This window comes from Pteronotus mesoamericanus, unplaced genomic scaffold (genome assembly GCF_021234165.1).
Source record: "Pteronotus mesoamericanus isolate MK-2021 breed Mesoamerican mustached bat unplaced genomic scaffold, CSHL_Meso_final scaffold_99, whole genome shotgun sequence".
Classification (NCBI taxonomy): domain Eukaryota; kingdom Metazoa; phylum Chordata; class Mammalia; order Chiroptera; family Mormoopidae; genus Pteronotus; species Pteronotus mesoamericanus.
Genome location: NW_026555330.1, coordinates 4285600 through 4301269, shown reverse-complemented (window position 1 = coordinate 4301269; position 15670 = coordinate 4285600). Strand labels below are relative to the sequence as shown.

General features: G+C 34.4%; 1 protein-coding gene across 1 annotated transcript in view; it reads left to right on the top strand.

Annotated features, from left to right (window-relative positions):
• SYCP1 (synaptonemal complex protein 1) overlaps positions 1 to 13850 on the top strand; it is an 80521-nt gene extending 66671 nt beyond the window's left edge. Inside the window, exons 28-31 of the mRNA XM_054565076.1 lie at positions 3094 to 3273; positions 6707 to 6850; positions 13537 to 13626; positions 13713 to 13850. Of these exons, the coding sequence (XP_054421051.1) occupies positions 3094 to 3273; positions 6707 to 6850; positions 13537 to 13626; positions 13713 to 13850 (552 nt within the window). The remainder of the gene's footprint in view (positions 1 to 3093; positions 3274 to 6706; positions 6851 to 13536; positions 13627 to 13712) is intronic.
• Positions 13851 to 15670: the final 1820 nt, after the last annotated feature.

Below are 15670 nucleotides of genomic sequence, written 5' to 3'. Positions count from 1 at the left end.
ATCTACTTAGAAAATTTTATTTTATTGTTTATAAGTAGCAAAAGAACATTTAAAATATATCACATGATTTCAATTCATAAATTGTTTCTTTCTATTTATTAATTCAAACGCATTAGTTGAAAGTTTTAAAGCAGTTTTCATTTGGAGATTTAGAGAAAATTTCAATCTTCTATAATTTTTATTATAGTTATCTTAAATTAGGTACTTCTGTGTTTCTTGAGAATTTTCCAGTGTTAGAGGCAAAATATTTTCATTAAAAATTCTAAAGCTTATATTTATATTATGTATAATTTAGGGTTTGAGAAGGCTAAGTAAATGACATCCTGATTTTCTCAAGTCTGAACAAATGGAGAAAGACAGTGAAAACTTAAATAATATCATTGTTCTTTTATAACTAATATTGAAGAATGTAGCTTATATTTGAAGGCAAGGGAATTTCTTAATCCTGAAATACCAAGTTATAAAATTTGTCTACTCTGTCACAGGTAGATCTGGGGACTTAATAAATGGATTGCTCTTGTAAAACATGTGTCATAAAGGAGGAGAGCAGAGTGTGTGCTTCCTCTGGTAGCCAAGAGGAGTACGGGAGGGATTGAACTATATTTGCCTAGTGTCTCCTTCCAAACTTACTAATCCCACCAAGTCATTTTTCTTCTCCTGAGGAAACAGAAGGGGGTTAGTTTTGCTCCCTGAACATGAAAGGAAGCACCAGGTGTGTGGAAGAGGAGTACCCCTCAGTGTCTAACCCATTACAGAATTTAAATGGCAAGATTTAGTTTAAATGATTAAATTCTTTATACACAGTAATATAGTCAGTTCTGAGTCCCTACAGAGGCTGCTTTTGATTATAAACTGAAAGTTACAGAGTAATTGAGAAGTTTAGTTTTTAGGTATAGACAGTGCTACAATCTTGTTATGTTTGGGTTCAAAGAAAGAGAAGAAGGAAAGAAATATTGTACCTGTGAATGATTATTGAGTACTTCATATATTCCATATATATACTGTGGTAGGTACTTGAAAACATTTTATTTGGAGAAATTATTGCCATATTAAAATTAGCTAGCACAATTAGATATAGTCTAAAGGAAGTGTCTAATGAAGATAAATTGGTTAAATTCTAATATTTCTAAATATAGAATGTATTCATATTACGAATGTATATATATCCCATATTGTTATAGAGTTGCTTTGACTCATGTATAATTCCAGTAATATATAGCCTATTATTTATATCTATTATGAAGTAGATTAGTAAATGCCTTATATTGTATCTGGAGAGAGACACACACACACATGTATATGATATGCATATGTATATATACACACATATATCAAATTAGAAAATTATAAAAGAATTGAAATGGTTTAAATAGGCTTATTTTTGCTATACTTTATTTCAGAATTATTGAAATATCACAAGCCTTTATGTAATTATCATTAGGTTTATCACATGTTTCTGAGTTTGGGCAAGTTACTTAACTTCTTCATGCCTCAATATTCTCACCTATTAAGGGATAATAATAGTACCTATTTCCTAAAGTTATAAGGATTAAATGAGATAATATTTTTAAAGCATTTAAAATAGTGCTTAACACACAGGAAATACCATGTAAATATTTGTTTAAAAAGTACAACAGGGAAAATCATGAATGTTCTGTATATATGCATCACTGGAAATATAACATTTAGAAATGAATGTAATTTGTAGAAAGGTGCATACATTTCCATGATGTATTATGAAGAAGGTTATTTCAGTATTCTACTATGGGAATGGGGGTTGAGTTTTCTTTAAGGCTACCAGGGTACTAGGGAAATGTTAATTTTCAGATATGGCCACACGGTGGTGCAGTTGCCATTCTTCAGTCCTTTTTGGGAGAAAAATTGATCTTTTTAGGAAAGCAGTTATGTTTTGGAAACTCCTGACTAATCTAGAGAGAATAATAAATTTGTTTTCATCAAAATTATGTTATCAACTATGATGTAGAGATATTTATGAAAAATGATGCAGAAATGCAACTGAAAAAATGCTACTAAAATTCATATTTGCTAGGGAAAGGACTATGAGGTGAGATCACTAGGACAGGCAAGAAACCTACAAATCACCTTATTTAGTTCCTTGATTATTTAAATGGATAAATTTAAGCCTAGAGATACTTGGTGATTCACTTAAAATCACCCAGCAAGATAGTAAAAGATCCTGGAGACCTTTTCAACCACCAGACTTTTGAAAGTAGCCCCTTTTTTGGTGTGTGTGCACTTTATTCTCTCTTGAGAGTTATTGCCATGACCGTATTCATGAATATGGTGGTGACCAATAAAAGTGGTAAAATAAAAAGCAATGAGCAATACTTTTCATGTAGGATTCCATTAAAGCAATTATTACTATTAGCTTCTATTGGAAAGCGTGGCCAGGTGTTGAAGGAAATAAAGAGAGAGAGAGAGAAAGAGAAAGAAAGGGAACCAAAATTTGAGTTGAAATAATATCTAAGTATTTAGAGTAAATTTGTAATTTTTTAATTTATTTTCAGAATTGATGCAAATAGCTGTTTTATCTTGAAATTTTCTCTGTTTCTTTACTATCATAATTTTTGTTCCTTGTTTTCTTTTTTGGAGGGGAATGAGGTTGGTGGATTGGAAAAGCCTAATTTTTTTTTTTTACTAGATGAAAGAGAAAATATGAAAGCATAAAAGAGAATGAATAGAAATGAGAATAAATTGCCTTCTAGTTTTTAGGCTATTAGAATGAACCACAGATTAAGGTACTATGCCACCCGGGATAGAGAGATTTTTCTTTATGGAATCCTAAATTTTTGGTAAGATAGCTATCTTATTTGTTTTCATAGCAGCTCTCTGAAGACAGAGAGAGGCAGATGCTATGTTCATCTTAAATAGGAGAACACAGTGACAAATTGGAAAATTAATTAATTCATTATTTAATAATTTAATTATTGTGTAATTTATTCAAAATTCTCTAACCAATAATAAATTTGAGGGTAAATTCTAGTTTATTCCAGCGTTGTTTTGGATAGTTGCAACATTTTAATTAAAATGACATTTAATGATGATTTTATTCATTTCTGTTGTCCATTATAGAAAACACAGACATGTTTATTGGAAACACCTGAAACTAGTTACCGGAAATTTGATTCTAAAGCAGCTCCTTCGCAAAATCTCTCTCCCAATTTCACATCAGCTGATCATGGCAAATCCAAAGATAAAAGAGAGTATCTGTGGACACCTGCCAAAAGTACTTTATCTACACCATTACCAAAGGTTAGTTGTTAAAATTTCAAAAGAAATAGTAATTTTTTTTAAATTAAAAAAAAGACCCTTTTGCCCTGGCCAGTGTGGCTCAGTGGGGTGGTGGAGTATCATCGGTATACCAAAAGGTTGGGGGTTCAGTTTCCAGTCAGGGCACATACCTAGGTTGTGGGTTCGATCCCTAGTCAGGGCATGTATGGGAGGCAACCAATCGATGTTTCTCTATCACATTGATGTTTCTTTCTCTCTCCTTCTTTCTCTCTCTAAGATCATTAAACATATTTAAAAATTTTTTTTGAGAAGACAGTTTTGGTATTTTATACCACATATCTAGTAATTAGACATTGATATAAAACCAGTTTCTTGAAAGTTTCAATTTTTTTGTGATACTAACATGAAATTTTCTTTTTCCTGTCACTGTCCACAACTTAATGACATCTTGGGCAGATTCTATAACTTTCTAGCATTCACCAGTGCATACCCCTGATGTGGGAAATCTGATGCTGACTTGATATTTTCCATTATCACCCCAGTTATTTCCCTTTGCTGTTTATTCTACATCATCTTGTTGCTAGATTGTTTACTGAGCAGTCAGCCCTTGTGACTAGCAAAGTAGCTCAATTCTAGCTGTCTTTCACATGCTCACTTAATCCATGGGGAATTCATTCAACCTTTCCATGATAAATGGCAATATAAAATGCTCCACTTCTGACTCCTCCCTCTCTTCTCTGCCATCCATCTCTCTAATTTCTTCTTACTCTGCTCAGCCAACCAGAGAGACAAATGAATTTTTCTGCATAGGTTTATATCCAGCTATGGAATGAGATGCCAGTCTGTCTTGCTTGAAGGCACACTTAGTCTTTATAAGGCTGCTGTTAGAGTTATTTTCTCACTTATTTTGGGAGTTGGAGGGAAAAGTATCTCCACCTGTCTCTACCCCTCTAAGCTAAAATTTCATGACCTTCCCTCCCAGTTTCCTCAAAATAATGGGAAGAAGGGAGTTGTTTGGTGGTTGTAGAGCTTGCTTTTACCACTTCTTAATAAGCCCCAGAGCAGGATCTGGCCTTAACAATAGGTCACTTTCTTTCTTTAAAAAATTTTTTTTCTTTTCTTTTTAATTTTTTTAATTCATTTTTTAAAGTCTTGTTCAAGTACAGTTGTCTCCATTTTCCCGCCACCACTTTCCCCTGCCCCACCCACCCCACGTCCGACCCTCAGTCCTTCCCCACTTTGGCTTTGCCCATGGGTCCTTTATACATGTTCCTTGACTTGGCCCTTCCCCTTCTTTTCCCTTGTTACCCTTCTTCCTCCTCCCCTCTGGTTATTATCGGTTTATTTTTTATTTCAGTGTTGCTGGTTATATTTTGCTTACTTGTTCATTTTGTTGATTAAGTTCCACTTATAGGTGAGATATATGGTATTTGTGTTTCACTGCCTGGCTTATTTTGCTTAGCATAATGCTCTTCAGTTCCATCCATGCTGTCGCAAAGGGTAGTAGCTCTTTCTTTTTGTTGCGTAGTATTCCATTGTGTAAATGTACCATAGTTTTCTGATCCACTCATTTACTCTTGGGCACTTAGGTTGCTTCCAATACTTGGCTATTGTAAATTGTGCTCCTATGAACATTGGGGTGCATGGGTTCTTTTGAATTGGTGTTTCAGGATTCTTAGGGTATAATCCCAGCAGTGGGATTGCTGTGTCAAAGAAAGCAGTTCCATTTTTAGTTTTTAGAGAAAATTCCAAACTGTCTTCCACAGTGGCTGCACCAGTCTGCATTCCCACCAGCAGTGCACTAGGGTTTCCTTTTCTCTACAACCTCGCCAGGACTTGTTACTTGTTGATTTGTTTATGATGGCCATTCTAACTGGTGTGAAGTGGTACCTCACTGTGGTTTTAATTTGCATCTCTCTGATGGCTAGGGATGTTGAGCATCCTTTCATATGTCTCTGGGACCTGTGTATGTCCTCCTTGGAGAAGTGTCTGTTCAGGTCCTTTGCCCACTTTTTAATTGGATTGTTGTCTTCCTGGTGTGCAGTTGTGTGAGATCTTGATATATTTTGGATATCAAACCCTTGTCTGAGGTATCATTGGCAAATATATTTTCTCACACAATTGGTTCCCTTTTCATTTTGCTAATGTTTTCTTTAGCTGTGAAGATGCATTTTAATTAGATGTAGTCCCTTTTGTTTATTCTTTCCTTTAAGTCCCTTGCTCTAGGGGACATATTGGTGAAAATATTGCTGCATGGAATATCTGAGAGTTTCCTGCCTATGCTTTCCTCTAGGACTTTTATCGTGCCACAACTCTAATATTTAAGTCTTTTATCCATCTTGAGTTTATTTTTGTGTATGGTGTAAGCTGGTGGTTCAATTTCCTTTTTTCGCATGTAGCTGTCCAGATCTCCCAACACTTTTTGTTGAAGAGGCTATTTTTATTCCATTTTATGCTTCTGCCCCCTTTGTTGAATATTAATTGACTATAGAGACATGAGTATAGTTCTGGGCTCTCTTTTCTGTTCCATTCATCTATGTGTTTGTTCTTATGCCAGTACCAGACTGTCTTGATTACAGTGGCCTTATAATATAGTTTCATGTCAGGTATTGTTATCCCTCCTACTTGGTTCTTTTTTCTCAAAATTGCTGAGGCCATTTAGGGTCATTTATGGTTCCATATAAATTTTTGAAATATTTGTTCTATATCTGTGAAATACGTCATTGATATTTTAATAGGGATTGCATTAAATCTATAAATTGCTTTGGGTAGTAGGGATGTTTTGATGATGTTGATTATTCCAGTCCATGAACATGGTATATGCTTCCATTTATTTGTGTCTGAAAAAGCTGATACCATTTTTATCAGGGTTTTTTTTTTCCCCTACTTAATGGGAGAGTGAATTTTTGGAGCTTCTTACTCTGCCATTATTGCTGCTGTCACCAACCTTACTTTTTAAAGATATTTTTAAAAAATTACAAAACTTACAGGGTAATATGGAATAACAAACATTGACTGATGTGAGTTACTTTACCAACCAAAAATTGGCAAACCTATTTCCTTATAAATCAGTAAGGATTTTTGTTGAGAGAGCAATGCTCACTTAGTTCTTGGGTTTAATAATTGCTAGAAAAATTGAAAACCCTCTTAAAATTGTTGACTGCTGAAGCTGTTGTGTCTCTCTTTGTCTCCCTGTCTCCCTCTTCCTCCTCTAATATCTTCTTCAGTAAGTTCAAGGGAAAGGGAAAGCTCCCTATGGTATATTTTTTTAAAGAAACTTATAGACGTTTTATTACTAAGAACATCTAAATTAAGTTCTTATCCAAAATTTATACTTCATATATATATGCCAATAATAATGGAGAGTTACTGATTACTAAAGACTCATCTTACCTTTATTAATAAAATATGTTTTATTTGATGGGATAATGTATTGTTTTCTCTTTTTGGATAGGCATATACTGTGAAGACGCCAACAAAACTAAAAATTCAGCAAAGAGAAAACAAGAATGTACCCATCGAAGAAAGTACTAAAAAGAGAAAAATGGTCTTTGAGTTTGATGTTAATTCAGATAGTTCAGAATCTGCTGACCTTTTGGTAAACACATTGCAAATAATCAGCATTTGTTACTTGTTTACATTATCGTTTTTTTCTTGACATATATGTATGTGTTCATAATGTCTATCAATGCTATCCTGAAATACAGTAGATCTCTACTATAACAGAATCCTTTACTTTTACAGAATTTTAAAGAAAATAAGGTTAAAACAGTTTCTCTAAATTTCAGAAAATAATGACATTTTGAAATACTTGATATGATATGGTTGGTGTATGAGATAATTAACCACATTGTTTTTCAGCAGAGTGTTATAAAGGAGCTTTTACCATATTTTCTTCTTCTTTTTTTAAAAAGGAAGATTAGGCAAATATTTTTAATATTGCTGCAGCCAAATTTGTATTCAGGGACCCTCTTGATTTTGCATATTATACACTTTCCTTTATTTTACACCACCTACTGGTTGAAATCTATATCAAAGTATTGGTTGACAACTATAACAGTATCATTTTTAAAGCATTAATGTTAAGGATGGCCTATTTAAGGAGGATATTTCTCCTAGCAGTTTATATTTTCTAATAACAGTTTATGGTAGGAAGTCATTACTTCCTACCATAAGTGTATTCACACATACCAATATATTCTAAAGGCATAATAATGATCTAAGAATAATTAAACTTAGATTTATTTAATTTAAAAATAAACCTCATCACACTAATGGGAGAACGTACCAAAGATTATTAATTACAGAATAACAGTTATATTATTCCCACTTATCCACAAGGATAACTATGAGATCCTTCAAGCTTTTCTACTGTTTACAATCTTCTATTTTTATTTGTTTTGGAATAACGAGTAGTTGATGTCTAAGGCCCTAATTGAAGTTAACTTATAGACACCCTACTTTAGTACCTCTTTGTTTTACAGATATGATTAACATTTTAATGATTAAAACTGTGAACCAGGTACTGTTATAGATATTTCACATAGATTACTTCAGTTATTTGTTAAACCAAGCTCATGCTCTAGAAGTGTAGATGGTGTTGCTATTCTCATACTAAGTCATCTAAGTACCTTGCCGGAGAGTACATAGCTAATAAGGCATGGAACTGGAATTTGAACACTGACAGTCTGGCTCCATAACCTATGTAAGTCATCGTACATAATAACTGCCAGTTCAAACTGAAGTCAAGGTATATAAAAATGTAGTGAGAATTAGAAAGAGCATGAGTTCTAGAATTAGACATTACTGTGTTTCTAGCAGTGTGAGCTTAGGTTAGTTTCTTAGCAGACTGGAGAGTCAGAATGACTAATAATTTCATTTCATTTTTGAAAGAAGAATCACATGATAAATATAGTATAGTATTATATAATTTCGTACAGTTTTTTAAGCTAGTCTAAAAAGGTAATTCACAATGGGTTTTATTGGTTATAATTATCACTTGAAGTTATTAATCATAAAATATTTGAACTAGTAATCAAGAAACTTCTCAAGAAAGAGAAGTTATTGACCAGATGGCTTTATTGATAGATTCTACTAAACATTTAAAGACTTAACACAGTCCTTCTCAAACTCTCCCAGAAAATTGAAAAGAGAACTCTTTGTAACTCATCCTATGAGACTAGCATTACCTCAATACCAAAGCCAGATAAAGACATTACAGGAAAAAAATTACAGACCATTATCTTTTATGAATGTAGATATAAAAATCCTCAACAAAATGTTAGCAAATCAAATCCAACAGTGTATTAAAAGGATAGTTACCCATGACCAAATGGTATTTAGCAAAGAAATGCCAGGATGGTTCAATATTAAAAATATCAATGTAGCCCTGGCTGGGTGGCTCAGTTGTTTGGAGCATTGTCCCGGACACCAAAAGGTTGTGGGTTTGATCCCTGGTCAGGATGTATATGGGAGGCAACTGATAGATGTTTCTTTCTCTCTCTTCCCTACTTCCTCTCTTTCTAAAACAAACAAACAAACAAACAAACAATATATCCTCATGTGAGGATTTAAAAAAATCAATGTAATACATCACATTAATAGAACAAAGAGAGAAAACTCACATGATCATTTCAGTTGATATAGAAAAGACATTTTACAACATCCAGTATTCTTTTATGATAAAAACTGTCATAAAGCTGGGAAGAGAGGAAAATTTCTGAACATGGTAAAGTGTACTTATGAAAGCTCACAGCTAAGATCATACTCAGTGGTGAAACACTGAAAGCTTTTCCTCCTCAGATTAAGAATGAGACAAAGAGGCCAACTTTCATCACTGATAGTCAAACTGCATTAGAAGTTTTAGCCAGAACTATTAGGCTATTAGACCAAAACAAAAAATATATGGATAGTGGGGAAGGAAGGAAGGAAGGAAAGAAAGAAAAAGGTACGCAAATTCAAAAAAAGAGGTAAAACTATTTGTAATTTGCAGATGATGTGATCCTATTTATACATGGAAAATCCCAAAGACTCCACAGGAAAGCTACTAGAGCAAACAAGTGAACCTGGCCATATTGGAAACTATAAGATCAGCACATGACAATCAGTATGTTTCTATAAACCAGCAATATAGATAATCCAAAAAGGAAATTAAGAAAACAGTTCCATTTATAATAACATCTAAAATACAAAAGCAAACTTAGGAACAAATCTAACTAAGAAAATGAAAGACCTATACATTGAAAATTACAAAACATTGTGGGAAGAAGTTAAGATCTAAAGAAATGGAAAGAATTCTGTGTTTAGGGGTAGGAAGAGTTATAATTATTAAGATGTCTGTCCTACCAAAACACAGATTTAAAGAATCTAGCAAAATTCTAACAGTCTTTTTGGCAGAAATGGAAAATCTGATACTCTTAATTCATATAGCATAGCAATTCAGATACAATCTTGAAAAAGAAATATAATAGAGGACTCAACAGTTCTTGACTTTGACACTTACTACAAAACTAGTAATTAAAACACTATAATATAGTACTGTCATAAGGACATATATAGACTAACATGATAAAATAGCCCAGAAATAAATCCTCATGTACATAGTCAGTTGATTTTTTGATGAGAGTACCATGACCATCCAATGGGGAGAGGACAGTTTTTTCAACAAATGGTGTGAAGAAATCTGTATGCAAAAGAATGAAGATGGACTCTTACACTGTGCACAAAAATGGACTCAAAATGAACCAGAGACCTAAAGTTAAGGGCTAAAACTCTGACACTCCTAGAGGAAAGCATTGGGAAAATCTTAATGACATTGAATTTGGCAGTGACTTCATGGATGTGACACCAAAAAGCACAGACAAGAAAAGAAAAAAAATAAACTGGATTTCATCAAGAACTTTTGTGCATCAAAGGACACTAATATTAAAAAACTGAAAAGACAGTTAAAAAATGGGAGAAAACATTTGCAAAATCTATATCAGACAAGGGGTTAATACCCAGAATACACAAGGAAATGCCATGCTATGATTCAATGACAAAAACCAAACAACCGAATTCAAAAATGGGGGAAGGACTTGATTAGACATTTCTCCAAAGAAGATACACAAATGGCTATTAAGAACATGAAAGGATGACTGCAATAGAGTTATAAGGACAGATAAAGTTTTGTTGTTCTAAATTGGGTTAAATTATTATTTTCATATGGAAAGTCCATAATGAATAATCAGTTGCTGTGCACTAAGCAAAATTTTAATGAGTTTACAACATACTTCTAAAATAATTTCTCTTTTCTGGACTTCCAGCCAAGATGGAGGTGTAGGTAGATACATGTTGTCTCCTCGCACAACCTACAGAAGGTCAACAACAAATTTAAAAACAAGAAGTAACCAGAACTGCCAGAAAGTTGAACTGCATGGAAGTCTAACAACCAAGGAGCTAAGCAAGAAACATTTCATCCAGACCAGTAGGAGAGGCGGAGAGAGAGGATGTGCAGCAAGACTGCGACTGGAGGACCAGGCGGGTGAGGCGGCAGCTGGTGTACTGGGCAGTCCCACATTTTCGAGTGGATAAACTGGGAGGAACAACTGGGGAGCGAGACAGACTGCACAACCCAGGGTTCTAATGCGGGAAAAGAAAGCCTCAAAACCTCTGGCTGTAAAAATCTGTGAGGGTTGCGGCAGTGGGATAAACTCCCAGTCTTACAGGAGAGTTCATTGGAGAGGCCCACGGAGTCCTAGAGTGTACACAAACCCACCTACCCAGGTCAGGACCAGAAGGGCCCAAATTGCTTGTGGGTAATGAGGGAGGTGACTGAAAGTTGGCTGAGAGCTAAGCAAGCGGCATTGTTCCCTCTTGGACCCCTTCCCCCTCCACTACAGACAGTGTCAAAACGCAGCAACCTGGGTTGCCCTGCCCTGGCGAATACCTAAGGTTCCACCCCTTCCAACGTAACAGGTGTGCTGAGACGAAGAAATATGGTCCAAATGAAAAAACAGATTAAAGTTCCAAAAATAGGACTAAGCAATGAACAGATAGCCAACCTATCAGGTGCACAGTTCAAAACACTGGTAATCAGCATGCTTACAGAAATCATTGAATACAGTTGCAATTTGGAGGAAAGAGTGAAGGCCATGCAAAGTGAAAATAAATAAAAGTATACAGAGAACCAACAGTAAAGGGAAGGAAACCAGGATTCAAATCAACAATTGGGAGCAGAAGGAAGAGATAAACATTCAACCAGAACAGAATGAAGAAACAAGAATTCAGAAAAATGAGGAGAGGCTTCAGAACACCAGGGACAAATTTAAATGTTCCAACATCCAAATCATAGGGATGCTAGAAGCAGAAGAGGAAGAGCAAGAAGTTGAAAACTTATTTGAAAAAATAATGGAGAACTTCCCCAATCTGGCAAAGGAAATAGACTTTCAGGAGAGCCAGGAAGCTCAGAGAGTCCCAAAGAAGTTGGACCCAAGGAAGCACACACCAAGGCACATCATAATTACATTACCCAAGATTAAAGTTAAGGAGAGAATCTTAAAAGCAGCAAGAGAAAAAGAGACAGTTGCCTACTAAGGAATTCTTATAAGACTACCAGCTGATTTCTCCAAAAAAACCTTGCAGGCAAGAAGGGGCTGGCAAGAAGTATTCTAAGTCATGAAAGGCAAGGACCTACAACCTAGATTATTGTATCCAGCAAAGCTATCATTTAGAATGGAAGGGCAGATAAAGTGCTTCCCAGATAAGGAGAAATTAGAGGAGTTAGTTCATCACCAAGTCCTTATTATGCAAAATGTTAAAGAGACTTATCTAAGAAAAAGAAGATCAAAAACTATGAATAGTAAAATAACAAACACAACTATCAACAACTGAATGTAAAAACAAACAAAAACAAAAACTAAACAACTAGAACATGAACAGAATCACAGAAATGGGTATCAGAAGGGAGGAGGAGGGGAGAGAATGGGGGAAAAGATAAAGGGAATAAGAAGCATAAATAGTAAGTGCAAAATAGACAGGAGGAGGTTAAGAATAGTATAGGAAATGGAGAAGCCAAAGAACTTACGTGTACTAAGGGTGGGGGGATGTTCCTGGGAGGGGGGTGCAGGGTGGAAGGGAATAAAGGGGAGAATGAACTGGGACGACTGTAATTGCATAATCAATAAAACATATATATAAAATAAAATAATTTCTCTTTTTTTAGTTCAGTTTGTGCCTGCTGGTTTGGACATATCTGAAAAGGTAGTTCTTTATTGAATTCTGCTAAAATCTAAGAATTCATGAAAATAATGAATATTTTCATTCATGAAGCCTCTGAATTTTTTGTTAAATGTAACTTTAATGAACAGGAAAAGATAATATGAACTGAGTGCTTACCTGACTAAATTCGTATAGCTCATTCTTTAAGAAAACGAATTCTGGAGGCAACCTATCTGGTTCCTTTTTTACTCACTTTATAATCTTGGGCAAATTACTTAATATTTGTGCATCTCAGTTCCTCCCATTTAAAATGAGGATAATAGTATATATATCTACTTTACAAAATTATTGTATTAAAACTAATTAAAATATGCAAAGTGCTTAAAACAGTACCTGACATAAAGTACTAAATATGTGTTAGCTATTATTATTTGGGAGAATTAACAATTCTCATAAATTGATAATTGATATTTTAATTTTATATGATTATAAATCCTTTTTATATAGGGTTTAAGTGTGAATTTGAGTAAGTAGGTTGGGGATTAGGGGAAGAGAAATTCGTCATGTAAAGACCCTGAAACTGAATTAGAAATTAGTAGGAAATTACCATTCATACACATCTTACATTTCACATAACCTTTCAGGAATATAGTTAATGGAATCAAAATCTGGGTTGGTCTTTGGCAGATTGAGGTTGTTTTGTCATAGCCTTTTTTCTTCATTTTTCTCTCTTCTTTTTCCTCTCCCCTTCTTTCTTCCTCCTTCCTCCTTTGTCTCCTTCTCTTCATATATGATATGTGGACAGTTTTTTTCTTTTCTTTCTTTAAGATTTTATTTATTTTTAGACAAGAAGAGAGGGAGAAAAACAATGTGTGGTTGCCTCTTGCACACCCCCAAGTGGGGACCTGGCCCACAACCCAGGAATGTGCCCTGACTGGGAATCGAACTTGTGACCCTTTGATTTGCATGCTGGCATTCAGTCCACTGAGCCACAGCAGCCAGGGCTGTAGACAGTTTTTTCTTTTTTTAACAATGTAATATTAATTATGGCAGCCCCCAAATCATAGTTTTGTATTTTTCTTTAAGAGCATGGTTTCAGAGGAAGAGACACTGAAAAACCTACGCAAGAATAATTATCCAACAACTTCACATTTTTATGTCAAAACACCGAAAAAGGTAAAATAAATTTATTTCAGAAAGCAAATTTCAAAAGCTGGACTTTATTTTTTATTAAACATACTATGATTTTATTTTGTATTCAGACCCCTTCATCTCTAACAACCCTTGGATCTACGCTGAAGTTTGGAGCTATGAGGAAAATGCGGGATGATCGTTGGGCTGTAATTGCTAAAATGGATAGGAAAAAAAAACTAAAGGAAGCAGAAAGGCTATTTGTTTAATTTAAGAAAATCAGTGTGATTAAAGAGGACAATAGCATAAAAGTTATACTTAATTTTTTCTTAAATTATAAAGAGCCAAACTTCTGAAATTGTGATATTTGCACAAATTACTTATCTTTATATTTTTATATTTTGGTCTGAATGTGAAATAACCACATGTTATCTGAAAACTTGTAATTGTATTCAGATAATTGGATGATTATATTTTGTTTTTACTTGTTTCTTGTATTCATGAAAACTGTTTTGGCTAAGTTTTCAAATTGTAAAGTTAGCCATTGAATGCTAGGAACAGATTATTCAGATTTACTCTTAATTATTTACTATTAAAATATTTTGGATGCAAACAAATGCTTCTTCTTGATTCCATAAGGTCATCTAGACAGCAAATCATTGAAAATTTTGATAATTTTATTCATTTTCAAAAGCTTGAGCTCATTTTAGCCAAATTGTACAGTTCTGAAGCAGCCATACCTAGTTATAAGATTGACAATTTTTTTTAATTTCTGGAAAAAGGGTTTGAACCACTTTGACTTCCTAAATTACTCCATCTATTCAACATTCACTAAGCAAGTATTTATGGTGTGTCTACCAAGGGTCAAGTACACTTCTAGGTATTGGGATATAATAGTGAACAAAACAAAAATAAACCCTCTGTCCTTCCAGAGCTTACATTTTAGGGAGGGAGATAAATAAACAAAATAAGCAAAACATATGGTATATTAGTTCATGGTAATTGCTAAAATAAAACAGGGAAGAGTAAGTATTAGGGAATACGAAGGGGGTTGAAATTTTATATGGAGTGGCCCTCACTGAAATGACAGTTGAATAACAAGTAAGTCTGTGGTTATCTGGGGGAAAACATTTTTGGTAAAGGAAACAGGAAGGACAGAGGCCCAGAGATGGGGGTGTGCCTAGTACAGCTGGAAAGCAGCAAGGAAGCCACTGTGGCTGGAGGATAGAATGCAAAAGGGGGAGCAGGAGAAAGGCTTTGTATTTAGCAGAATGGGGAGTTTGGGTGAGTAGATGATGTAGCATTTGTAGGCTACTTTAAGAGCTTTGGATTTTACTCTGAATAAGATGTGAAATTAGATTTTTTTGAGCAAAGAAAATCTAACTCATTTATGTTTCAGTATCTAGATGTTTCTGACCACTATGTTGAAAAAATTATGAAAAGGGGATAAAAGGCTAAAACAGAAAACAGGTTTAATGCGTATGAGAGATGGTAGTGACTTGAACAAGAGTGAGAGCAGCAGGGGAATACGCGGTGGTCAGCTTCCCAGTTTATTTTGGAGAGTAGATGTGGGTTGTGATAAGGAAGAAAAAGGGCCAAAGATAAGTTCAGTATTTTTTGCCGGATCTGTAGTTTTGGACATGTTAGCTTGGAAATGCCTGTTGGACATCTAAGTAGAGATGGTAAGTTGGCTTAGAGACAGGTCCAGGGTAGTGGTATAAATTTGGGAGCCAATAGCATATTTAAAGTTATTGAAGTAGTCCAGAGGACAGATGGGAAAATTTCTTAGACTGAAAGTTTAAGTTCCGAATTTTTAGATGAGATCTAATACCTGTCCTAAGAAAAATATCCATAACTTTAATCACTCTACTTCTAAAATGTCTCCTACTTCATGAAAATGTAAAAATTAATGATGTCAAAGAGCAAGTTGCTTTGGTTGATATAAAGGTTAGAAATAAATTATTCATAATTCAGGCAACATGAATTCAGTATAATTAATAGTCCACAGGCTTTAGTAGTACATCAAGAACTTTAATCAGGGCAGGTCAACTGTGGATTACAAATAGGAAATGACAAACAGGAGACAGAT